Source organism: Opisthocomus hoazin, chromosome 5, assembly GCF_030867145.1.
Source record: "Opisthocomus hoazin isolate bOpiHoa1 chromosome 5, bOpiHoa1.hap1, whole genome shotgun sequence".
NCBI classification, from domain to species: Eukaryota; Metazoa; Chordata; class Aves; order Opisthocomiformes; family Opisthocomidae; genus Opisthocomus; species Opisthocomus hoazin.
Window position 1 is genome coordinate 50,211,608 of NC_134418.1, and position 26,438 is coordinate 50,238,045.

Consider the following 26,438-nt stretch of genomic DNA (forward strand, 5'->3'; position numbering starts at 1 on the left):
GAAATTATTTGGCACATAGATGTTTTCCTCCCAACCGAATGCAGGTATGAACAATAATAATTAGCAGTTGTATAGCACAGTAAATCTTCAAAGCGCCTTCAAATCTTAATCAGCAAACCTTAATAGCATGCTATTCCTGCAAGAGAGGTAAGTAATTAGACAGATAAAATGAGACTGGGCAGACTCTTCAATGGAGTTTATTGTTGAAGTGCCAGTCATTTGGGCAAAGCTGCTCTTTATCACTGAAGTCTCTGAATATTGCTGTACATTAAATGTCTTCAAATATTTATGTGTTCAAATACATGACAGTAGGGCCCAGAGGGCTTGGTTAATGTAGGCATCCTCTTGTTCCAAGTCCTTCGAGCTAAAGGAGACTTTACACTCAAGAGTCTCTGTAGTGGTTGTTACAGAGCACCTGTCGACTTATTAACTTGAACAATAGTAAGGTGAGCTCTTTAAGGGGAAAGATTTTCTCTGGAAGAGCTTTCCAGTTTACTCGCGTGACAAGCCTAGAACCTTTAGTCCATTGGTGAAACTGGTAAAACTCAAAGTTATTTTGCCAGGAGTCTGTTAAACCTAAGAACAGGTAATTATTGATCTGACTGCCACGTTTTGGACATGTGAGAGGGAGTGTTGGTTAGCAGCCCGATACTCTGTCGGTCACTTTTTTTTTTTCTCCTCTGCTTACACAAAAACTGGCTGGAATTTTACTGTTTTAAAATGAGTTAGTGAGACAGAGGCTGAAAAGCAAGTCTTGGGGTAGTGTGTCATGGTACAGAAAATATTTGTAAGCAGTTGCCCTAAGCTGTTGCTTGCCATGGGACAAGCATGGATGATGGAAAGCTATGAATACCAGAGTAAGTTAATGTTGTATGTCGCCAGTTAACTATTAATGAAATATGTGCATCTGTAAAGAAGGGTGGAACTTCTGAAAGAAGTGTTTCCCAGCCCCACCTCCTCCTGAAGTGTAGAGAAGGAAGCTGGCATTTGCAGATGGGAAGGGCAGAAGAAGACTCTTTGGTGCCGTTTTTATTTCATCCGGACTTCTCTTTCTCCTATGCCAGTTAAATACCTGGTAAGCAACTAGGCATATTCTTTGTGCGTCATTATCTGTTAAAATGCATTCATAAAAGGCAATGAATTGAATAGGCTGCCTTGGGACAATGATATGCCTTGTAAATTTCAAATCCATTTGCCAGGATAGAGATCTGCTCTGGTTAGCTTATGAATCTCCACAGGAAGAATAACAAGAGGTGAGAAGGCTTTGTTCTCAGGGTTTCATCTGTTGTTCTTTATCTTTTATGTGTAAATTCACATGCCACAGAAATATATGCAAGTTATATGTCAAGAATTAAAGGAGACCTGGTATTAAAACTGCTGATTTTTTTACTGTTGGTATTTATAGGGAATACTGTAGTTTTGCAGGACGTTGAGTGTTATTAAGGATTTATAGATGATAGGGTAATGTAAGATTTAGGACGAGGTGTTGTGTCAGCTCATTGTTCCTGATTCAAACAATCTGTTGTTAAATTAGATGAGATGGGGTGCTTGGAAAGGAGCGGGAAGCTTTATTTCCCATTTTGTAGCTAGAAGTGAAGCACAGGGAGAAGAATTGGATAACCTAAAAATGATGAAAATTTAAGTGCACAAGTTTGGAATTGAACACAAACCTATTCATGAACTAATCTGATGCTGTCGAAAAATACGTATGACTTTTTTCAGTAGACTGAGGTGAAAAGATTTTCAATTTTTGCATGCTTCTGCTTTGTCAGAGGAAGGACATGGTTTTCTGGGGTGTTCTCCCAACTCTGGATAAATAATATTTTTTTTGGTTTCTTGAAAATTGTACTAGTGAGGTATATTTGTTTGTATCTGTGGGAGAGATATAGGAGGGAACATCCTATAGAGCTTGCTGATGTTTTTGAAAGTGAATCTGAAAATGGTTTTCATATAGCGTTGACATCTTCCCTAACTTAGTATGTGGTGTAGATACTTGGTTTCAGGCACACGTGCAGAGAGGTACCTCAGAAGTGGCATATCTGAAGTCTGTTTTATTTAGAAAAAAGTTTTTGAGCTGAAAGACTACTTGGGTGACTTCTCTTGAGCAGTGCCATCACAGCAGGTGATTTATATTCGTGCTGTAAGCTTGAAATCGATACTGAATTTAATAGAAAACACTACTGTTTAACTGTCTTTCTCAAGTAAGAGAACTTAGAGGCATTTTCCCATCAGACCTTTTCCTGAAATCCAGTTTTGTTTGTTGCTGTATAATTTGTCAAGGGGAGAATGCTGTTAGATCATACAAATTCCTCATGTTTTGAAGGTAGAATGTGCTTTTCATCATAACGAATACTAGACTCTTACTGGATAAATCAGTGGAGATACCAGATTCTCCTACGTTTCATATCCACTATCACAACAGCTGTAAAAGCTGTTTGGACTACATTTATATATGTGTGTAGGTGCAGCTGATGTTCTCTAGCAGCCAGATGATAGTAGTCTTCATAGTAGGTTCCAGAACGTCCTTGTATGTTGGAATCTTACCACCACTGCTGTGTGCTGTGTAAAACCAAGGATACTAGTTCATTGTAATAGTATAGCTATGCTAATATATTAGAAATTATTGTGTTCTCTGTTGCTTAAATGCTTAAATGCTATTTCAGAATCAACGCTGAAAAGCATAAAGATTTATAAATGTCAGTTGTTAATGTCAGTAATATTTACAGTAAAGTTGCATGCTTGGAGATGTAAACTTCTCTGAGTCTCATTTCCATTCTGTAGTCTGTCTTTATTCATATAAAAGCTAGTGTTGAACTCGGGTAGTGGGCAGGCCCTCAGAACCTGCTACAGAAAAAAAAAACAGGGAATTGAGTGCAAATGCTTTTGAAGTTATTGCTGAGTACAGACAGAACATGGCTTATCTCATTATCTCAAGGGTTGTAGACACTCATTTGCAGCTCTCTGTTTGTGCAGGGGAATTGGTTCCCAGTGATTAATTTTATGTTTTGGATGAGGATTTTTCCCTTTTTAATATTAATTTCTGTAGCTTCTCAGTAGTGTGTGTGGATTGGTTACCGTATTTTCAGGCTTTTGTATAGACATGGATGGCTACAAGGAGGACATAAAAAACCCTAATAAACCTGTGATGCTGGTGGTTCCAGGGCTTTTTTAGGGTCACCAGGGAAAAGTAGTGGGACTCGACTCATAAAGTCATGTCTGCTGTGCAGCAGGCATTCAGAGACCTTTTAGGACTTTGCTGTTGAAATATTAACTACAAAATTTAAAACTTGTAAGCAACATTTATTTGGTGTTAAATGTGTACTATCTTTCTTGGTGGCACTGTTGGCTTGTTCTGCTAACTGCTTCTATATATTGTAATTTTAAAAGACTAAATGGATTAGAGAGGGGCTAAATTAAAGTTGGGAACTTAAACTGTTAGAAATAATTGTACTTCCTAGAAAAGTCATGCCTGGTTTAAATCATGAAAGAGTTGGACTTGCATATTGCCTTAAGTAATAGAGGCGTGAAAAACTGGAGTATTTAGAATTTTATCCATGTCATACATAGATAGTTAAACTTTTAATAAATTTTTAACCTATTTTGCTCTTCAGAGTATCAGTACTGTAAAAAATTTTGCTGATTTTTCTTCTCTTGTCATAATTCATCAAGTGCAACAGTATATTACTACTGATTTTACCCATTTCTCTCTTGGCATAATTTAGTGTTTCAGCAAAGAGAAACGTTAGAGAAGGAAAAGGGAGCAAATGTTTTGCCTTTTAGTATCTTTACTGTAAAATCAGTAAGTGGAGAATCCCTTCCCAGTGGTTAGCATTATGGTCAGTGAAATAATAGCTTGCTTTTCCTGAGTCGATGCAAAGCTGTATTTGCCTTCAGTGAGTTAACTTGAGAGTTTGAATCCCAGGCAAGCAAATGGTCAATACAGTGGTACAAGTGCTACTTTTATTCTTTTCTTTTTAATGTCAGTGAGTAACAGCACACGTATTACTGAGAGACATCTCTGTAGTATATGTCGCAGACTGGACTGTTGTGTGGTTAGCTTTATGTAGAGTTAGCCCTCCAGCAGCATAATTAAAGACTATGTGTAACTTCCTTAACTGATATGTTCCAACTAGCGATAAATTTTGTTTTCTCCTTTTAGAGGTTTTGTTATGGTGTTTTTGAAATGCCTTAGTATGTTTTAACTATTTTGCAGCGATTGAGGTGCATTCTTTGTTTTTTTGTTCTTCTGAAGCCAGTTTGCTTTCATGTTCTGTAAGTTTCAAAACTGGACTTCTTCACATTAATTTGACTTACAGGAAATAAGGGAGTACTGCCCGTATGCATGTGTTAATCAGATTCATTTGTCAATAAGCTCTCTGCACTTTTTGGTAGAAGTTTTATAATCTCAAATAGGCTTTTAGGAGTAAGGAGATTCTGTCCAGCTTTCATAGACTCTGTCTTTAAGAGTTCGTGTATATTTTCAGTCAGCTTTTCTCTGTTCTTAGACCAGTGCCCTGCACTTGAAGTAATTTTTTGTTAATCGTTTGAAGGAGAGATTCAGAAAAAGGCAGCTTATTGATTAGCATTAGAAATCTGTACAAGGAGTAGCAGCAAAAAATGATAACACATCTAATGAGTTGACTGAAATATTAAAAAAAAAAATTGTTGCAATCTAGGGAAAACAAAGATTTTAATGATATTTTTCCGTAAAAGTAACTTTGACATTTGTGCATGCTGGTGTTTGGCGTCTGAAGCTGAAGAGCAATGAGAAACTCCTTCTAACTTCACTGGAAATTTGAGTGGGATGCAAGTGGCATACGAATGCTGTTGACATTCTTCCTGATAAGTAACATCAAAATAAACAATGAAATACATATCTGTATGTCTGTAAATTAAGAAAAACTCTCACAGGAATAGCAGTTGTGAAATGTTAAATTGACTTCTATCTGAAAAAGGAAGAAATTGTTTAACAAGCTAGCTGGACTATACCTAAATAGCACCTGGAAGACTTTGATCTGGAAGGGCTAGGTTGTGACAACAGCATTAGATAAACAGTATTTTTTTTGTGGTGCACATAGCTTAAAAAAGGAAGGGGGGGGGGGGGGTGGAAGAAGGAAGGGAAGAAAAAAAGAGTAGGCTGGTCTATGGGTTTATGGGCCTTACCAGAATGTCCCTGTCATTTTATATGCTGGTGGTGGAGGCTTCTGTGAGCTCTGTTTCTGCCTGATTAAGGTTGGGTTGAGTTTTCAGACCTTTGAACTTGGAAGTGCTTGTGAGTTTCCCAGCTTAGTGGTCATGTTTAAGGCCTTCAGGGGTTAATAACTATCTGATGTGTGGTGTGATTTTTTTGTTTGTTCTCTTGTTTTTTTTTGTAGTTTTTTTTGGAACTATTGGTCCTCATCACTTTTTATTTGTAATGTGGTACAACTCCAGAAGTTTGCCTGAGAAGTCTGCTATAATGATCCATTTAATAAGAATTGCAAGAAACAGACACTGTAAGTTTTTGAGGAACCCTCAAAACATTAGACTTATGTTTCCTGAAAGAGGTTTCTTCTGATGCTGTTTATCTGACAAATGTACATGCTTAACAAAATAAGTTAATTCCCAAGAACCTTAAATTTTGAACAGCTTAATTTTTCAGTGTGCCTTGTCATTGCAATCCGTTGAATGTCCTTAATAAAAAATTTAAAGTTTATGCAATTATAAAGATTTGCTAGCTGGCAGTGATGAAAGCTTATTTCATCAGCTGTATAGACTCGTTTATTGAGTGGCTTTACAGTAAGGTTATCACATGTGTGGAACAGCCAAATCGGCCTGGAGCTTTAAGCGCATGGGCTAATGCGTAGAAACTGAATTACTGAAACAGCTTTACAAAGCTCCTTTAGGTCAAATTAAAATGTGTGTGCTCACAATGATTGCTACAAGACTGGTGTTTCAGAAGTGTGTGATGCATTGTAAAAATTAATTAGGTTTTTTTTCTTGTTTGTTTTTAGTAGTTTTTTATACCATTGTATCACATGAACACTAGTGTTTATGCTAGGGTTTTAATCTATTGGCAAACAGTTTCAGCAAGAACAGTTTTCTCCATCTTTACTTGCTCCCTGGTACAGTACTACCCTTTGTGAATTTGAGGAATATGGTATGTAAAGAAAGAAAACCTTAAGCTTAAAAATACTAAGGAAAACCCTAAAAAGGTTTTATTATCATTTTGTAATTCTATTTGTGTGCATTGTCTTAGAGTAGAAAATATTTTGTATGCTGGATGATTGTTTGGATTTATCAGCTCCTGTGAACGTAGTGCACACAGCAAAGGTTGGCAGAAGAAAACATTTTCTGTTATTTTCGGTAGCTGCAGATATTTACTGCTGAGTGACTGGTAAAAGTGAGGTGACTGTGAGGCATTAGGGGGTCCTTCAAGACCCTTAGTATGTTCTTCTCTAGTGAAATTTGAGGAGATAGGTTAATGTCTTCACAGCAAATGAGAAAATACTCTTTGTGAACTACTTAGTTACAGCTGTGTTACTGGAACAAAATGTCATGTGGAGTGAAAGTGTAAATGCATTCAGAAAGGGATTAGAGAAATTAGCAGAACAGAGACCATTAGTTACTATTAGATTTCACTGTGCAGCTCTAACCTTTAGCTCAGGAGCTCAACAAACTGGTGATTGTCAGGGAAGGGTGATGGGAGAGGTGGTCTCATCCAGTATAGTACTTGTATTGAGCATTGCTTAGGCTTCTAAATACCACAAGAAAAAGGAAGCTCCTTTGAACTGAAAACTTCTTTAACGTTTTTTTTTAAAAAGCTTAATAAGAAACCTTCTGTGATCTGCCTTTGAAGCTTGTGTGTGTCCACATGGGCTGGCTTGTTGTTCAGAGAAGAACCCTAGGAATCGAAGGAATCCAAACACAGGAAACAGCTGTGCTGTCCGTGGAAGTCTGCGTTACAGCAGCATATTGGTTGCAGTTAGGTCAGTGAATTGGATGAGAGACATCAGCAGTGGTCATGGCTGTACTTGAAAGGTGGGAGAAGTTTCCACCTAGTTGAAGAGATGTAAACAGGATGTTGAGCTGTCTGGTTCAAGGTGCAGTTCCTTGCTTGTTTTTTCATCCTTTCTGTCATGGAATCATTATTCTGTTTTCTTCAGACCCCTTAAGGAGGGATTAAATGATGGATAGTCAGGTAATCAAGGGAGTTAATTTTCACACATACAGCTAAAGTAAAATAGTTGCTCAGGAAGAGAGGACGAAAAGACAGCAACACCTTTGTGATATCACAAAGTTTCAGTTGCAGTGTTGGTTGTCAAAGAGGAAACTGAAAATATACTGTTTGATGAAATAATAGATTATATAAGTAATTGTCATTTAAAATGGTATCACATGAGAAGTACAACAGAAAAACAGCTTGTGGAGGCATAAATAGTTTGATTTCTTTTACAGGTGAGAAAGGCATTCTTTTTTTTCTTGCTTGCCACAACATCAGATTCTTGTTCTCTGTTGATACTAGTATGTGTGCTGGTTTGCTGTGTGTGCTCTTTGGCCTTGCATGCTGGAATCAGCATAGAATAGCCAAAAAGAGTACTTTTCAGTGCCAACCCTTTCATTCGGTGATACTGTCAGACAGCAGTGGAATTTGTGTCTTTCAGTACTGAGTATTAAATAGCAGAAAAGAATCAGAAAATTGCATTTAACATTGTATGTGAAAATTTCCCTGCTGCTTGCACAGTGCGGAATATAGTTTGCAATATTACAGAAAATATTTTTGTGCTTGACATTAACTGAACTCTCTGATATGTGCATTAATTCTTACTTATTCTGTCCCACCCATTGCCTTTGCTTTGAGAATATTAAAGAACTGATGATCACAGAATTTAACTTTTCACCGTAATATGAGCTGCTAGTTGGGGAAGTCTGCTGATGATGCAAAATCGTTTTTGCTTCCTTCTTCAGTGGTTTTGGAGAAGTGGAAGAGAAGCTGTTGCCTGTCTAGACTTTAATAATTTATATATAAATTTACTTTTTATGTAGACAACATTCATTTCAAGGCTTATGATGTATTTTCAATGATAGGCTATAAACACCAGTTAAAAAAAAACAGCAATGCAGCTGCTGTGCCAAGAAGTAATAAGCATCTAATAAAAGCAATTGCTTTTTATAATAGTTTTGAAACCCCAAGGTTTACTGTCTTTAAACAGTTTTCAAAGAATTTGTGGAACTCAGACTTTTCGTGTGACAAAAGCTCTAATTAGTGACCGGCAGGCTCTTTGATATAAAGCAATTGTAAATTGTGTGTGACTTCTGGGTGGGAAAAGTTTGGGTGTCCTTCTCCTTCCTTTTTTTCCCCCATCTGTCATCTGGAGAAACTGGGATTTTTTTTTTTTTTTTTTTTTTTTTTTTGCCTGTTTCCAGACTGTTGGTGTAAAATAAAGGGCGAAGTCTTACAGCCACTTTTACAGAAGTCTGATTATTGTGGAAGAAGATCACTAAAAAATTGGAGAGGTCGCTCATCAGCATGGTAAAAGGCAAAGGCTAGGTTAGTGCCAGCTGTCTGTAGTTAGTTTTTTTGACAAAACTCAAAATTTTAATCTGTAAATGTGTACCTTTTAAAATGCAGCCCATGAATGGTTGTATGTGTTTATTTCACCCTAAACGACTGGGGTAATAATCAGCTTCTAGGTAAGTGGAAAAATTATTTTTCTTCTGTAATTGATTAGTAATGGTCCACGGGATGCATTAGGTTTGCCAGCAAGACTTGGAATTTATAACAATTTTTTAATTTATTACGTGAAAGTTTCTGAAGCTCCTAACTGCTACTTCGTCTGCAACTTCGGTGTTTCTTCCTTTGCTAAAACAGTATATGTGTGCTTTTGTGCAAGCATGCTTTCTTTCAGTTTTTCTTTCTCTTCTGTCTGATGAAGTCTGGGTTCCAGCCTCTGTGCTTCTGCAAAGTGAGGAATCTATGAGTTATTCCTCCCATTATGGAGCACGAAGCTATTAGATTGTCCTGTCTTTGAGATGTAAATCTTAGGATTGTAAAAATTTTGTTCCTTCCCTTTCTGCTTTTTTCCCCCTCACCTCCTTTCATTAATATCAAATTGGATATTTCTGTAAGTGGTGAATCCTTGATGCTTCTCACTGATTATGTAGTACTACTCTTTCTCAGGTAAGTATAGGCAGCTTGAGGTAAACCAATACAACTGGTCCAGTCTGATAAAACTGTCATTTAAATTCAGTATTTTATAAGCGAAGTTTATAGGGAATGCATGGTAGTGAGACAACATATATCAAAATTGAAAATGTTTTGAAACTATTGATAAAACTTTCTGAAATTTTGAAATCTGTTTCAGAATACTGCCGAAGTGCTTTTTTAAAGCCTTGCATTTATGAATTTTCTGTGTGCTGTATCGATGAATAATCTCTTTCAATTATTTTCTAAAGTGTTTAGCAATGAAAGATGGAAATAGGAGTTGAAGAGCTTCAGACCATCTTCTCACACGGAATTTTGACATTTTTTTCCTACAAGCAGCACTTTCTATTAGAAGTTTGTGCCATTTATATACTGAAATTGCAAGACTAAAATTGAAATACTATATTCGGGACTGGAAGAAAATCTGGATTGTTTTACAAGTTCTAGCCATGCATGGAATGGTTGAAAGTTGGTATGTTGTATACAGACCATATTGTATAGGACTTGAGCTCTTAGGTTTTGAAGGGGTGAAGTTCGTCTTGTGTCAGTGTGATGTTTCTGGTTTTTCGAAGTGGTTGTAGTTAGTGTTTTCTTGGGTCTCCATGAAACACAAGTTATGGGCTAAACTGCTGTACATGGAATTATCAAATTGATTGAGAAGGCAGCAAAATTTGACACATTCTTGAACTGGTGTAACTCCCTGGGATCCAAGTGCACTAATAAAAGATTCCAGTGCTGTTATATTACCCTCCTATTCTTCTTTCACTTTATCCTTCCATAGGGCAGTGGGTTCAGAGGTTAGTATGACCTTCTGCTTGCTTCCATTCCAGTACAGCAACTGTAGTTTGTATGTGGGCATTATCTTGAGTATGTCCTCAGTCTGACTAGCTCTCCATTATTGTTCATAGGAATGTTCTTAAAAGAGAAGAAAGATGATGCTGTGACTCACTTCCCTCTCATGGTTTCTAGGCCCACAGAGGAAAAGTTTCTCCTAGTTTGTCCTTGTTATGCAGCCTAAGGTGTAATATGGCTCTTTGTCCTGTAACTTTACTAATACGAGTGTATTTATCATCCAGACAAAGTAAAACTTCCCTGAACTCAGTTTTTTGACTTGGCTTTGTGTCATGGGAGGAGGTGCTGCTGTCTTGTTTTTCCTGGTGTTTTTGTGTTGTTTTTTTTTTGGCAATGCCATCTTCTGTAGGTTGTTCTGTCCTGTAATCTCTCCAAGTACCAGAATACTATGGAGCACAGATAATGATCAAATGGAGTCTTTATCCATTCTAGTGTGTGAAGCTAAATCAAATCTGTTGTATCATGGACTATCTCTCTGTCTTTACTATAGATCAGGCAGTCTGTTTTGCATGAAAGATCTAGTTAAGGGTTCTATAAATCGCTCTTGCAGATTTTTCATGTTGCTACCAAATGATACTGAAGCTTATGTTCTTTGTTGTGAGAGTCCTTTTACACTACGAATCCCATTCATTTTCTTGACTCAGAAACCAGAAGCTTGGTAAGGATCTGAAGCTGGGCAGCAATAACAAGTAGCTGAATCTGTTATGAAAGAGAAATAGCATGTTTTCCCATCTAAAAGGAAAAGGACTAATAATCACATCACCTGTGAGGTCAGTTAAGACATAGAGAATGTGATGGCTGTAGGACTGAATAAATTATGCATAGCCTCTAAATTTAAGATGATTCATAAAATGGGTGTGTGTTAGAAATTTGTTCAAGGGGCAGTATAGTTAATTTAACAATTGTTAAGTTGTAAACAGCATACTGAACCATGCAGCATATAATTACATGTTTTTCTGAAGTGCAGTGAACAGAGTGACAGGCTGAGGGACTCTCATTAACCGGTCAGGTTCCGATTGACTGTGTAATTTTGGTACAAAGCCATATGTGCTGTGTCAACTCATGTTTTGGAGCAAGATCGTGATTTCCTAACCATAGGCATTCCAAGTCTTTAAGTGGCTTTGTGGACTAATTAATCTGGAGCTAAAACCTCCTAATTGCAGGATTTAAACTAGACAGTATAAGGTGCTCGGGGAGGTTTTGGCCTCCATAAAGAGCTCATTTAAATAGCAAGCATCCGTGAATAAAAAAACTTCATGTTTTGTGGGGAATCTTTCAACTGATAAGTATCTATAGACATGCTGCTAAATTAGTTGGTGATAGCTGTCACATGGACTGTACTGTTCTCAATATATGGTCTATACTATATCTACAGAGTTGAGTGGAACAAATGGGTAAACAATAGGTAAATCTTGATGTACGTTATCAGTTGCAGGAAATGGATCAACTGTGAATGGTTGGATAAAGAAAGTCTGTGTTTACTCACCACCATCTTGCAGGTATTGAATAAATACCATTTTTAAATGTGCTGAGAAACCCTGCTAAGCGTAGATTTAACAGAGAACCTAAACAACTTGAGAGTTTGATAAATACTGGAGTATGGAAACACTAGCAGCAGGTGATTAAGAATTTTGGGAAATCCAATAATGAACTAGTAGAGAATAATAGCCTCCTGTAAAGCTAGTCTTTCTGGGCAACGGGTCTGTTTCACAGTGTGAAAGTATACGCTGCATGTTTTCTGCTCTCAGATTTTTGTGCCCTGCAAATTGGTTACTGGTTGGGAGCATGTACGCAGAGAATATATGCAACTTAAGTCTTAAACTAATTGCTATATGTGCGAGTATGGAAGGAAGTGCAAAAAGAAGGGATCTGCAGTCTGAAATAACAAATGATCACCTTAGTTGTCATGGATTATGTGCTTGGGACAAGCAGGTGTTAGGCAGAAGAAGGAATCTCCGTGATTGCACTGTGTGCATCTTACTCAGAGCTCAGTTATCTTCTGTATTATCCAGGTGGGTTTTTTCATTATTGGTTTCACCAAATACTGTTTAATACAGTTAATGTCTCACCTAAATTACTTTACATTGACAGATTCTCAGTTACTGGGTGAAAAAACAACATGTGTCCGGTTCAAGGACAATGTTAATGAATTTCCAAGTCTGCTCCTTAGCTCAGCATCAGTTCAGGAAGGGGAAACATCTTTTATATCACTGGAACAGCATCCAAGTGTTTTCAAGAAGTAGCTGTTAAATAGGTTACTTTATCTCTGGAAAATTAGTCGCTTATGGAGAGAAGAACTTGCCGTGAAGTGTCTTATGAGGACAGGCGTATACACAGATGATGAATGGAAATTGTTCTACTCTTGAAGACTTGTTAGTGCTACACTTGCAGTACTGTGTGCATAGAATGAAGAGCTGGTTTCTGGACAGATGGAGGTTTGTTACTACAGTTGCAGCCCATCTGCTGGCATCAAATCTGTTTTTACAAATGCTTACGGAATCTTACTTTAAATCTGCCTTGATCAAAATCTTTAATAGGCTTTACAGATCCTCCAACAAGGCTTTCAGGTAGTTGATCTTGACTTCTCGAAATAGATCAGTGCTCCTGCCACTTTACAACTCTTGCTTGTCCTTCAGGGTTTTTCTACTGTCCCGCAGCAGAAACTTCAAAGTGAATTGTTTGGTGTGTATGAAATACACACATGCAGATGAATGCACATACACATTTCATGTAGCTAGATGGTAACATGGTACATGCGTATGCACATATGCATGTTTAGGAACACATACTCTTTATCACATGAGTGTGCACATCCTTCTTGAAGCCTGATGTAACGTTCAGAGGGCCAGGTATGTAGTCTCACTTGCCAGTGCTTCTAATTTCCTTAGAATCAGTCTGCCTTCAAGGAGAATGTTATGAGGTAGCAGCTTACCGTTTGTTATCTTTCTGATTCCTCTGTGTAGGAACAGTTGTTCCATGGACAAGTCAAATCCAGTCAGCTACCTGTTCACATCACTGCTGTTCCCTCGGAGTGGACGTTTCCTAATCGTGTCTCATTGTGAGAATGGGGTATCATCAGATATCTCTGTTTTTAAGAGGTAGTTCCCTTGAAGTTGTTTCTCTCCTGGATGTGTATGAAGTTGTTTTATAGAGTTAGTCACTGATTTCCCCCTGCTTAAAATTTCTTTAACATAAATCTTTGTAAAGATTTTCACACCTATCAGGAGGATGAAGAGACCTTTTAAAATGTATTTTTGGGCACATAAAATGTATAAATGTCATGCCTAGTGCTACTGTGTCTAAGTAGAGGAAGGCTCTCTGTCTGAAAACAAAATTACTTCCTTTTTTTTTTCTGCTACACGAGAGTGAAGAAAATGCTGTGCTCTTTGAATAAGACTTGATATTTGCTACTGTGCTTGAATTAGCCTTTTCTTCAACTTGCAGATAAGTAGAGCAAGGATCTCTTGGATTATGCCTTGGTACTAAAGATGTAGCTGCTTTTGTGTGTACAGTTCTTGGCAGCTGAAACATAGGCCTGTGTTCTATCATGTCTGTTTTTCAGGGTGGAAATTCAGACTTTCACAGTAAGAATTAGTCATCACTTGTGTGAGTAATAGCTTTACTCCCAGACAGGTGAATTCACAGATAAGATATCTGCGGTGTCATTTAACTGCAGACTTCATAATGTTCTATTCCTTATGCCATATCTCCCTTCTTCCCACCCACCCCCCCACCCCAGAAAGAAATCCTAACTGTCTAGGCAGGCAGCACGCTGCTGCAAGTCCTGGAATTCTGTGGTGGTGTCGGTGTTCTAGAGCATATGCTGTAACTTAAAGAAGTCTAAATTTCCAAGGAGTTGGGAATATTACTGTCTTGAGCATCAAAGACTGAAGAAACGATGCAAGATAGGTCCCCCAGACGGATAGCACCTTCAGGCATCCGGAAGTTTGAGAACACGATCGCTTCTTCCCCTAGCTGTAGGGCTACTTCGGAATTGTTCCTGAGAGTTACCAGGAACTGAAACATCATTCAGGGTCATGGCTGAGGAGGCTGTTGTTATTCAGGAGATAGTCTATCTCCATCAGTAACTGGTTGGACTGTCATCAGCTGTTTTCACCAAGAGTTATCAGCAGAAAAAAATGTGAGTGAGGATGTAGTTCGACTTAGGGAATTGGGTAAGAAAGCCATTGGACTATTGGTCGCAACTGGTTAGCTGAAGAGAACATTTGCTAGGTGGTAACTTTTGAGTTGGTTGAGGTTTTTTTCATTTTCATCGCAAAAAAAATACATACAAGTTCAGTTTAGAAGAAATATTGGTAGGTGGGGTGATCCACCTGGGAGTTTGTTGGCTCTTACATTGAGCTAAATGTGTACTTAAACAAAAAAAATTCTTCTGTTGTAGTAGTGCAGCTTCTTTGCCTGTATACTCCTGAGGTAAAGCAGTGCTGGAGGAATCAGATGCAGATAGATGTAATTTTCAAACTTGTTCTGTTACTTGGCGAGCTTTTTTTCTGTTCTGGGATGTTGTTTCCTTCCCAGGCAGGACATACGAAGTAGCTGTTAGTATGAACTGTCCTCTGGATACTAGAGGTTTATTGTGGTTGAGTACACAAGTTATGGTCCCTCCTAGCAGATCACTTTCTTCTTGTGAGTATGCAAGGGTACTGCTTTCAAACTAAAAATATGCCAGAGCTGTTTCTGAAACCAGTACATTTCTCACATGAGTACCATACATTAGATTGTTCTAGCTATGGAGAAACTGTTTTAGTGCCATAGTAAATTATCTCTTCTCCTAATTTCTTTTTTCAAAATGTCTGGTAGTCAAACATACGAGGCTGATGGATTTCCCCCCCCCCCCCATCCACCCTTCTCCCACGGGGTGGGGGGGGGGGGCAAATCTCAAAAACCAAAGTGAGCCCTGCAGTTCTGCAGTTCACCCACCATAACAACAGCAAAAGCCATTTGTTGAAGGACTGGACATGAATATCTAGGATTAAAATCTGATTTTGAAATAATATATGGTGGGGTCTGTCTTTAGACTTGTTAAGAGTATGTTGATTTTAACAGTGATTTACAAATATACTACAATCCTGACACTTTATTACTAAGGTTGGTGGGTATTAAAAATGATTTTTTTCCCCAATATTTTAGCGTATTAAGGTCATGATATTTCTACACTTATCTGGAAGTCAGCAAGTTTCTGAGTAAAAAAAAAGAAAACCTGTAAAGCTTCCGGAAGTAGTAGTTGACTTTCTAATGGCACATCCAAGAAATTTGAGCACTCTCATGCTCTTGGCATACCACGCTTAGTTTCTTGCTGATCCAGTTGTGCTGCCTTCATTTTTGCTGGTTATTATGTTGCTGCAGGGGGCTGTTGTACTGAGAAGAGGTATTTAGAAAGCAAGGTACCTTTCTCTGTTACTGAGACTGTAAGGATTAATGTTTAACAGAAGCTGAACCCTTCAGTACCAGAGAATTTATCTAATGTAGTAAAATTTGTATCACTTCAGACCTTAAGCTAAGCTTTTAAAAACCCCCTCTAGAGTAAGTTTTTTCATTAGGGAGGTTACCTGTTGAGCAATATTGGCTTAATTTGTACCTGTTAAATCAGTGAAACTTCCTTGTAGAGTCACTGAGTTATAGTCTGTGGCAGTTTATGTCTTGGTGTTAAATATTTGATTATTCTTCTCAAACACTGGAAACTGATTATAAAGAAAATCATCTTCATAGTGATATGAAAAGCAGTTGCTTTGTACAATTGTCACTACTTACCTGACTTGCTCATCGGAGCCTCATTGTATTACTTGTAGATACCTTTAAAATGCTACAGATGGTGGGAAGTAATACTTGCTGACTTAGAATAATGCTTCCTGGTGACTCCATGATATTTAAATCATGTGTGTGCTACTGTTTCTGCTCTTTGACAATAACTTTCATCCCCTCTTCAGCTATGCTAAGAGCTACAAGTGGATAAGGACAGACTTCAGTCATGAACTTTTTATAGTATGTGAGGAATGCACAGCTCTTGCATGCAACAATGGAATAACTGCTGAACTATAGCTGGAGGTGCTGTTCTTAGTGTCCCTCAGCATAGTCTGTCCTTGTCATAGCGACAATGCACGTCACCCACATAGACCTAGCAACAGTTGTATGTCCTAGTGTACTTACTTCATGAAGAGCGTTTCTGTCACTGTGCACTGAAAAAAAGCAGTACGGAAGGATGCCAAGGAAGTCATCTTCATGAAGACTGCTGCACAGTCTGGAATTTGTCTGTCATAAGTGAAGTTATATGATAGACAGTACATCACTATATCATGAAGTTATGTTGTTAATAGTAAGAGGTGATTTGCTTGTGATTATTTCATGTCATTAGAAGAGTTTCTTCTGTTACATGTGAATAAGCGTGTTATTGGTTGATCTGCTATTTGGAAAGTGTTACTATTGCCAAGCTGTTTTGCAGTCTTGAAATTTCTACGTTTCCATTTATAAAGCTTGTCTTAGTTGCAGGTCCTCTGTTCCTACTTAGCAATTAAAATGAAAGTTGCAAGTATGAGAAATGCACGTCTCCAAGGTGGAGCAGATCAACAGCAAAGTAAGGGAGTTGCCCAGGGATCTTACACTGACAATTAAACCAAGAAAGGGATACAAGAGTTGTGCCCTGGTTTACGTGGATTAAGCTTACTTTGTAGTGATAATTATATACTCTTCTGAATACAATTTTAATATCAGATGGGAAACATCAGCTACCCTGATGTATAAAAGAACATTCTACAGTTGCCTAGAAAACATGACTTTCATGATTATTATATACATTTTGGACTGGATTTACTAGTTTGCCTTACACAAAGCCTCACATAAACAAGTTTATCTGCTTCTGGTGATAGAGAGACAGAAAAGCAAGGGAGGGAGTCAGTAATAACCCTTGCTTGTCTTCCATTGCAAGTTCAGTCCAATGCCAAAAGCTGATTTCTTTCCACCTTCCAGGAATGAAAGCAAGCACTTTGTGAGGAAAAGAAACACTGCTTGCCCTGGAGCTGCGAGCCAAGATTCTCAGTATGTCACATTCTTCTGTCTTCCAGACATGGAATACAAGACTGATTAAAGGCTTTGGAAGGAGAAATACTAATATCTCATCTGTTACAGTGAGTGCAAGAGCATCACTAAGTGTCCTAATGTTCTTTGTGTTTTATCACAAATTTGAGCTAGTTTCTGTTCCTTTATTTGGGAGGTTCAAGCTCAAGCAGTAAGCTATCAGTTTGAAGAGAAGATGCAATTTTAATGACATTTTCTTGATATAGTTTGAGGATTGGCCCAGGAGCATGGGACTGTTTTGGTGACATTTCATCTTGTCTGCTTACAGGAGAGAGAGAGAGGAGAACATGGAAGGAAAAATGTGAGTGGAAGAAGCTAATCTCTTCCACAACTTGGGGGAGGAAGTTCTTTGGTGGTAATACTAATCTTTGCTGACTTCTCCAAAATTAAGGAGGAAGAACTAGTGCTATACTAAGATAAAATTATTATCAGGTAGCTGATTGAATGAAAAGCACCATGGAAGTATCTTTATTTGCAGAAACTTAGATTCACATGACTTCTGGCAGCTATTTAGAGACTTTAAAAAAAAGGGGGGAGATGGGATTTGCATCTTGTGGGGCTTTTTGTCCCCTTTTCCTATGTATAGGAGAAATAAAAAAAGTGGTCATGGCACAGGGGTTTGTTTCCTTATCCTTCCAGACAGTGAACAAGAATAATGTGCAGTAATTAACTTGAGAGAGGATTCTAAAAAAAATTAAAATTCTTCAAACACAGTTGACTTGATTAGCTTGTGTATTTACCTTGATTGCATGCTGGACTTGAATATTTGCAAATAATGTCTTACTTTGTGGATAGTCTATGCAAATTTGACCTGCAGCTGTGGGAAACCACGTTTTATGTGCACACATCTAAGTACGTACGTATTTGAAAATACGGTTTCAAAGACTACTGAAGCTCAAGCTTTCTAACTTGGCTCTAGCATTTTGCACCTAAGCACAGTTTCAACAAAAGTATTATTGCGAATGAACTATTTGATAGATGCATTCCACGTCTGCTTCAGGGGTGTAAGATGTGGGTCAATGTAAATAAATAGGATAGATGCCAGCATTCTGAAATTACAGGGCATGGTAATGACTCCATATGCTTAGGTTCTGAAATGGGAGGGGCTACTTTCAAAACTGTTCAGGTGTAGCTCCAGTTTCAATGGGATTTGTGTGTATTGAATGCTTTTACAAAGCACTTCACACTCAGTGAGTGCTGAAGAAAAGTGTCAATGTTTTATTTTTAGGCAGCTAACCATGGCTTTGGAACGGTGAATTTTAAGAGGTTCATTTGGACAGAACTGTGTTGTTAAATGTGCTTCTATTTTCAGGCATTTGTATCTAGGGAGGAGAGGCCAAGAACGGGCTCTTTGCTTATCCACCAAGAGAAAAGTGCTCCTCAGAAATTGCTATATTTTGCCTAAGTATACCTATTGAGCAAAGGGGCAATGGTGCTCATATTTGGGACAGATAAAGTCAGCTAGCTGTGTTTTATATAAGAGAAATAAGATTTTTTTTAATCACAGAAAATATTTTAGATGTCTATAGAGCCTTCTTGCTATCTCTTTTCTCTGTTTTAAGTTTTGTCAAAGGATAAAAGCAAATACCAGAGTATGTTATGTGATTATCTAGAAACTCTAATAATGTTTTTATATTGTAGATTTTTTTCACTGCTTCTAGCACATCTGAAAAAAGCTACAGAGGGTGTGACTAGAGCAGCTGCTCTCCATGCTTCTTGGCAGTGTATTCTGATGAGATATCAAATAAGTGTGAGGTACTGCAGGCCTCTTAGTTAGCTGATGTTAAAGCACAGCTTTTGACTTAAAGTTTTGGTTCTGAAGTTACAACATGGGGTAAAATGCTGATGCAGAAGGTAAGGAAAAAAGCAAGGCATATGTGTTACTAAAACCAAAACACGAGGTTTTCAAGCGATGGTTAAGTTGAAGCAGATTAGCCTTTTGACTTTCAGTCTGTTTCTAGGAACTGTTTGACAAAATTACTGATATTATAGTCTTTATTAAACCTAGTTATAGCAACAGCTTCATAATATTACAGCTGGCAAGAGTTCAATAAAATCTAGAATGTAATAATTACAAGTGAGGTGTTTTGAAAACTTTACAAGTTGTAGGGGAAAAAAAAAGTATATACCTTGCAAATAGTCATTTTGACAGTATTACTCGATGTGAGGGGCTGCTCCTGTTGTGCTTTCCCTCTTATCTTGGACTGAGTGTCAGGCTGCCTCATGTGCCATGTTGGCACTGCCCGAATGTTCCGTAGGTGGTGGTGTTTTAACATAGGTTATTGGGACTGCAAAGTGTAGGGGCAAGGAGGTTACTGAACTTGCTTTACAGGGAAGGGACAAAACTACCCATCCCACTCATCAAGGAGTGTATAAGCTGTCTGCCTTAAAGGGAGGAGCTGGCAGTTGGTCCTCATGAGGTAAACAGGCTTTTAAAGGAAGTGTTTGAGATATGGGAGAGGTCTTTGGCTTAAGCAGCATTCTTTCTTGGAACTATGCTGCCTGTATGGCTTAGGGCTGAATGGTGTGGAGGGTGAGAAATTGCACTCAGGGCTTGTTGATACAAATGATTTACACCTGAATTTACTCTCTTGTTCTGCAGCAAAAAAGAGCTGCCTCCACATGATGCAACTCCTTTCCTGTGGAAATTGTACTCCTGTATGGTCTAGGAGTAAATTCTGTCCCAGAACAAGCAACCTGAAAGTAATATTCAGGTCTGTGCTTCTCCAGTGTTAACTATTTTAATTTGTGCCCTGTCTTCCTGCGTTGTATTGTGCTGTCTGCTGTGTGCATGTCCCTTCTGGATGTTCTGTGGCTATGATCTTGTGTGGTTTTTGGCTGTATGGGAAATCCACGCCTTCAGAGTTCATGCTGAGTTCATACCACCTGGGCCTTTGACATGCCTCCTTATCATGACTGCACCTGAACTTCTCACTTTGTGAAGCAAGGTGCAGAAATATGATGTGCTTAGCTTTTTAAGCCTCCCAATCCCATCTCCAGCTAAGTGTCAAGAGTGAGTGTGACTTCATATTAAGATGCCACCATAATGCTGTCCCAAGGAAAAAGGAAGTGAGCTCCTCCGTAGAAGGTCCATCTTTCAGTGTTCTTTAATCTGTCCATTTTTATTACAAGGATGCCAGCACAACAGGTCTTGCTTACCTTGAATGGAGACAGGGAGAGGACTCATTGCAAGAAAGTGGCCTGACAGAAACCTAAGAGTCCATTGAGAACTCTGCCAGTGGATCTAAAACACAGGAACTGCCAGGAGCATTCTTGGAAGTTTGAAGTAGACTAATTTGTACCATTAGCACAAGAGAGAAGTCTTTATTTACTTGCAGTGTTGCATTCTGTCATTTTAGGCCAATACTGTTCAGCTTTCCTGAGATCCAGTCACCCTCTCTCCTTGGATTAACCTCTCTTTGTTCAGCTGAAATCAGCTAAAAGATTACCCTTAATGGAGAGAACTTGTCTTTACTCTGTCTCCTCTTGCCTCTGTTTTCATAGAATCATAGAATGGTTTGGATTGGAAGGGACCTTAAAGATCATCTAGTTCCAACCCCATGGCAGGGGTACCTTCCATTACACCAGGCTGTTCAGAGCTCCATCCAACCTGGCCTTGAACACTTCCAGGGAGGGGGCATCCACAACTTCCCTGGGCAAGCTGTTCCAGTACCTCACCACCCTCATAGTAAGGAATTTCTTCCTTCTATCTAATCTAAATCTGCCCTCTTTTAATTTAAAGCCATTACCCCTTGTTCTGTCACTACATGCCCCTGTAAAGAGTCGAGTACCTCTCCAGCTTTCTTGTAGGCCCCCTTCAGGTACTGGAATACCTGAGGCTGCTATAAGGTCTGCGGGAGCCTCCTCTTCTGCAGGCTGAACAGCCCCAACTCTCCCAGCCTGTCTTCATAGGAGAGGTGTCCCATCCCTTTGGTCATTTTGTGGCCCTCCTCTGGACCCTTTCCAACAGGTCCATGTCTTTCCTGTGCTGGGGCTCCAGAGCTGGTCACGGTACTCCAGGTGGGGTCTCACCAGAGCAGAGGAGGGGGACAGAATCATCACTCTCGATCTGCTGGCCATGCTTCTTTTGATGCTGCCCAGGATAAGGTTGGTCTTCTGGGCTGCAAGTATATATTGCTGGGTCATGTTGAGGTTCTCATCAACCAGCACTTGCAAGTCCTTCTCCTCAGGACTACTCTCAATCCATTCTCGACCCATTTTAAGAGGTTGCTGTTCCTAGTCTGTTGTCCGCTGTTGCTATTACCCAGCTTCCTTGCTCTGAGTTCTTAGCCATAGGAGTTTAAATAGCATTTTAAATGGCAATTCATTTTAACTGGAAAATGAACGTTATACAATTATATAGCCATGGATGTAACTGCAATTAGAGGGCTAAGATGTGAAGATAGGTAGTCCATATAGTTTTGATATGATATTCTTCAAAAGTTTTATATTTTACATAAATTACTTGATACTGTCACTACGTTGCAATTTATCAAAGTATTCAGGCATTACACAAAACCAAAAGCTTTTGTATGTGTTGAACACTCGATACTTCAGCTTCTGTATTCACAAAGGACAAGACACTATTGAAGGCTTCCAGAAACGAAGGAGACAGCAAATTCAGAAGAATTGTGCGTTGCAAACGTCATAATTCCTACAGATTTCTCCTTTCTCCTTGTGAAAAATACCTGTTACAAACAAACTGGTGAGCAAGAAGTGTTTTTTGAGCCAGGAACTTTCACTGTCAGCTTCATTGTGTTAAATTGATGGTGCCTGGCTGTTAACAGGTGGACTCTACAGATGGAGAACTCTGACCATGCATTTTCCCGCAAACACTTCACCCCAGCTTGCTTCAGTGAGTTCCTCAGTGACAGAGAAGCATTTCATGGAAGCTTCTTTAATCTTCATAACATATGTGTTGGCCTGCTCTTTGCAGTGACAGACAAGCGCTGCGGCTTCAAGATAGTTTTGAGGAAGAAAAGTTACAAGAAAAGTTACCGACAAGTTACTGAAACAGATAGGCTTCAGTGAGACTCTCACTCAAATCCAAATTTGTGCCATTTTGTGTGAGTTTGTGTGTTTGTAATGACTGTTTTGAGTTTTTTTGTTTCAGGTTTTTTTTGGGTTTTTTGTTTGTTTGTTTTTTATTCTGCTTGGTCTTTCAAAACCAATATGAAATGTTTGGTGGTTGGTGTGTTGTGATGTTTGCTTTATTTGTCAGGCTACTGCTGTCTGTAATACACAAGCAGATCTTGTTGCTTCAACTGCTACAGCTGAGGCCTGTGTGACTGGATGGATCAAGAAATTGTTTTCTGTAGGATTCTTCTACTGTTGATGTAACAGTTTGAGCAGACATACTTATGGTCTCCATAGTGCTGTTTAACAGGGAATTGGTTTATATTTGCTGCACAACAGTCCATGCTATTATTTAATCACAGCTGAAAGGAACCAGGATTTTGCAGGATGGGGAAAAGGAGAGTGGCAGAGAAGGATTTTTAGGGGTATTTTTGTTGGTGGTGTTACGCTTAGCATACTTCCTTTAGAATATTTAGCACAGGAAGTTTTCATTTGGAGATCGTATATTTTTCGTCTTTAGGAGAAGAGGAGATTCTTTAATCTGAACAATCCGGTCTGATTCTAGATGTACATGCTGAAATTTGAGACAGTGCCATGAAATCACAAAATTCCTTGGTATGAATGGTAGACCGGACACTCTGTGCTGCGTGTATGCCAATCTCATACTGACTAGAAACATGTTTATCTCTGGCTTTCCATCCATTTATTGCAACTCTACATTGGTCCCTAGCTTTCCATTTCAAATGATGTATGTATTTTTCTCCTTGGGGATTCAGATTTCATCTTTCTTTTTAAATGTGGTCTGGATCTATTTTCCTTTCTGTTATCTTTTGATGATGTCTTTTGAACATTAGTTGTTGACAGTATATCTGGTGTACTAAATATGCAGAATAATTGAATACTAAAAGCTGGCAAGCTGTGAAGTAAGGAAAAAATAAGCTGACTGTGATGAAATGCAGTCAAGAATATGTATTTTTTCTGTAGCATAGTGTAGAATTCTAGCTGAAAAGGCTCTGGGTACTTCAGCAAGTGTCTTCAAAGCCTATATTTTCAGCTAGAAACTGTAGGATATTCAGCCTTTTATATTGCCATTATATGGGTGTGAGCCTGGTTATCTGAAAGTAAAAAAAAATGGAGGGCAAGAAACTGCCTAGACAGTTGGGAAACTAAATATAGCTAGTCAGCCTGTTCTCCTTGCAAATTGTTAGATTAATATCCATAAGTGTACATCTAAGCCAGGATTGTATGCTGATGAGGAGGTTCCACATAGTTGATTGGAAGGGAGAGGAGGAACCCAGCAGTACCACTGGGTAATCTAAGGCTGTTGGTATCAGTTACTGATATTAGGACAATATGCATTGCTTGTGGAACTGTCTCTTCCATTTCCAGCAGCACCTTTGGAGCCTTTGAGATCTAACAAACTTGTCGCTGATGATTGGCCATATAGCTTAGGCTCTTACTGCAGCTGACTACCTCGAAATTTTGTTCTTTGGGCTTTGGAGAGAACCAGAGAGAGAAGTGACTGCAGCTGCATCTCAATCAGAAATATAAATTGGCCTGAGTGCTCAATTTGAGAATGTTTAGGGTCCATAGAAAGCTAATGTAATTTATTTGCTCCTGAGCTTACTGAAACAATGAAGGTTTGACTTTGCCAGAATATTTAGGGATGTGTTCTTCAATTTTCAAAATGTTTTTTGTTTGTGGTATGGTGAAAATGTTTTAACTCTCTGAAAAAATATTAAGGCCTGACCTCTTTTAGCTGGGGATGGAGGTCCTTATTTGTTTTTTGGGGTTTTAATACATAAAGCACCCCTAACAGTTTTACTTTGTTTTCTTAAATGTATGAAGAAACTGAACAAAGCAGATAAGTATCAGTTCCACAGCTAGCTTGCTTGCCTGCATGTTTGCAGGCAGTGCTGCTTCTTATTTGTTCATCAAATAATATAAAGAGCCCTGGGAAAATATGTCAGAAGAGGAGCTTCCTTTCCTAACAGCAGCTTGATTAACTTAAACGTGTCAAAATAATGTTAATAGCTGATTTATGTTAGTAAACCTGTAACTACTAATCATTGTCATTTTTTTTAAACAGAGCAAACTCTTGCCCATAGCATAGGAACTAATGCCAGCTCGTTGAGTTTATTAATTTAGTAGCGTACAATATTAATATGGATCACTGTCTTAACCCAAGTTTTTCTTCTTCATAATAGCAGGTGCTCAAAGTTCTTTATCATGATGGTTAATGTTTTGTAATATTTATATTTGATGGGTTCTATTAATATTAGAGAATTTTTATGACAGTTGAGCATGGGTTGTTACTAATTGAGTACTAAATGCAAGGAGAAAATAACTCGTATGTATTCTTAAATCAGTCTGTCTGATTTCCCAGGTAACATGCATGTGTCACTGGCAGAGGCTCTGGAGGTTCGGGGGGGGCCATTACTAGAAGAAGAAATATGGGCTATTTTGAATCAAAGTGCAGAGAGCCTTCAAGAACTATTCAGAAAAGGTAAGCATTTTTAAAGACTGATACATACAGAACTAGAAACATCTTGGTTATGTTTACGTGTTATATAAGAAAACTCCCTTGTTCTTCCTATACTCTAAACCCAAATAACAACTTGCACCTGGGTTATCTTTGGGTAAAGTGCCTAGCTGCACCCCAGCCCAAAGGATGTTTTCAGCCAGGACTTCATGTTCTGTGAGGACCCGCGGCACATTCAGTTTCATGTGGTGACAACTTCACTTTGGTAGGAAGCTACCACAGAGCCTTTGCATTTTTTTAGACCAGTTGAAATGAGGTAGAAATGTACAAAAAAATTATAAATAGTCTGAGACCATTGGAGCACTTTGGTCCTGAAGGGGACATAGAAACGGCTGCAGTACAGTTCAGTCATAACCCCAGTCTGCTCTGAAGAGATTTAGTCTCAAGTGAGGCAAAGGTGAGCCACTGAAAATTTCACCAGAGGGCTAGGTATCATTCCCCAGAATGCAATTAGCAAGACACATATCGCTACTGAGAGGAACGTGGTAACTTGTTGTACTTTAAAGGAGTAGAAGTAAGTGTCTCTTCTCCCCCATCCCCCAAACTTAGTAGGCTCTAAGTTAAGCATTTGCAATACTGCTAATAATTATATGTTTTAACACTAGGTCTGAGTATGGAACCCTTCCTCTTCCTTGTGTTTTCCTTTCTTTTCTTTAAAATTGCAAATCCTTAAGCCCCTTCCCCCCTTTTTTTGCTTTTTATAGCAATAAAAACTTAACTCAAATATTGAACATTAGTGACATCTTTAACTTGCCCTTACAGAATCACAGAATAGTAGGGGTTGGAAGGGACCTCTGTGGGTCATCTAGTCCAACCCGCCTGCCGAAGCAGGGTCACCTACAGCAGGCTGCACAGGATCTTGTCCAGGCGGGTCTTGAATATCTCCAGAGAAGGAGACTCCACAACCTCCCTGGGCAGCCTGTTCCAGTGCTCCGTCACCCTCAGAGGGAAGAAGTTCTTCCTCATGTTCAGACGGAACTTCCTGTGCCTCAGTTTGTGCCCATTGCCCCTCGTCCTGTCACTGGGCACCGCTGAAAAGAGCTTGGCCCCATCCTCCTGACACCCACCCTTCAGATATTTGTAGGCATTTATAAGGTCCCCTCGCAGCCTTCTCTTCTTCAGGCTGAACAAGCCCAGTTCCCTCAACCTCTCCTCGTAGGGGAGATGCTCCAGTCCCCTCACCATCCTTGTAGCCCTCCGCTGGACTCTCTCCAGTAGCTCTTCATCTTTCTTGAAGTGGGGAGCCCAGAACTGGACACAATACTCCAGATGAGGCCCTCACCAGGGCAGTGTAGAGGGGAAGGAGAACCTCCCTCGTCCTGCTGGCCACACTCTTCTTGATGCACCCCAGGATCCCATTAGCTTTCTTGGCAGCCAGGGCACACTGCTGGCTCATGGTTAACCTGTCGTCCACCAGGACACCCAGGTCCCTCTCCGCAGAGCTGCTCTGCAGCAGGTCCACCCCAAGCCTGTACTGGTGCATGAGGTTGTTCCTCCCCAGGTGCAGGACCCTGCACTTGCCCTTGTTGAACCTCATCAGGTTCCTCTCTGCCCAGCTTTCTAGCCTATCCAGGTCACGCTGAATGGCAGCACAGCCTTCTGGTGTATCTACCACACCTCCCAGTTTGGTGTCGTCAGCAAACTTGCTGAGGGTACATTCTAACTCTTCACCCAGGTCGTTGATGAAGAAGT

At 39.2% G+C, this 26,438-nt stretch overlaps 1 protein-coding gene across 8 annotated transcripts in view; it reads left to right on the forward strand.

Annotated features, from left to right (window-relative positions):
- PTPN13 (protein tyrosine phosphatase non-receptor type 13) overlaps positions 1-26,438 on the forward strand; it is a 131,323-nt gene that overhangs the window by 2,956 nt on the left and 101,929 nt on the right. For 5 of the 8 annotated variants that reach the window (XM_075421202.1, XM_075421206.1, XM_075421207.1 and 2 more), the window contains exon 3: positions 24,591-24,710. In XM_075421202.1, coding sequence (XP_075277317.1) covers positions 24,596-24,710 — 115 coding nt within the window. In that variant the 5' untranslated portion in view covers positions 24,591-24,595. Of the gene's footprint in view, positions 1-8,451; positions 8,531-17,020; positions 17,179-19,803; positions 19,843-24,590; positions 24,711-26,438 lie in introns of those variants that run through there. The other 3 variants (XM_075421203.1, XM_075421204.1, XM_075421205.1) reach the window with 3 other exon arrangements.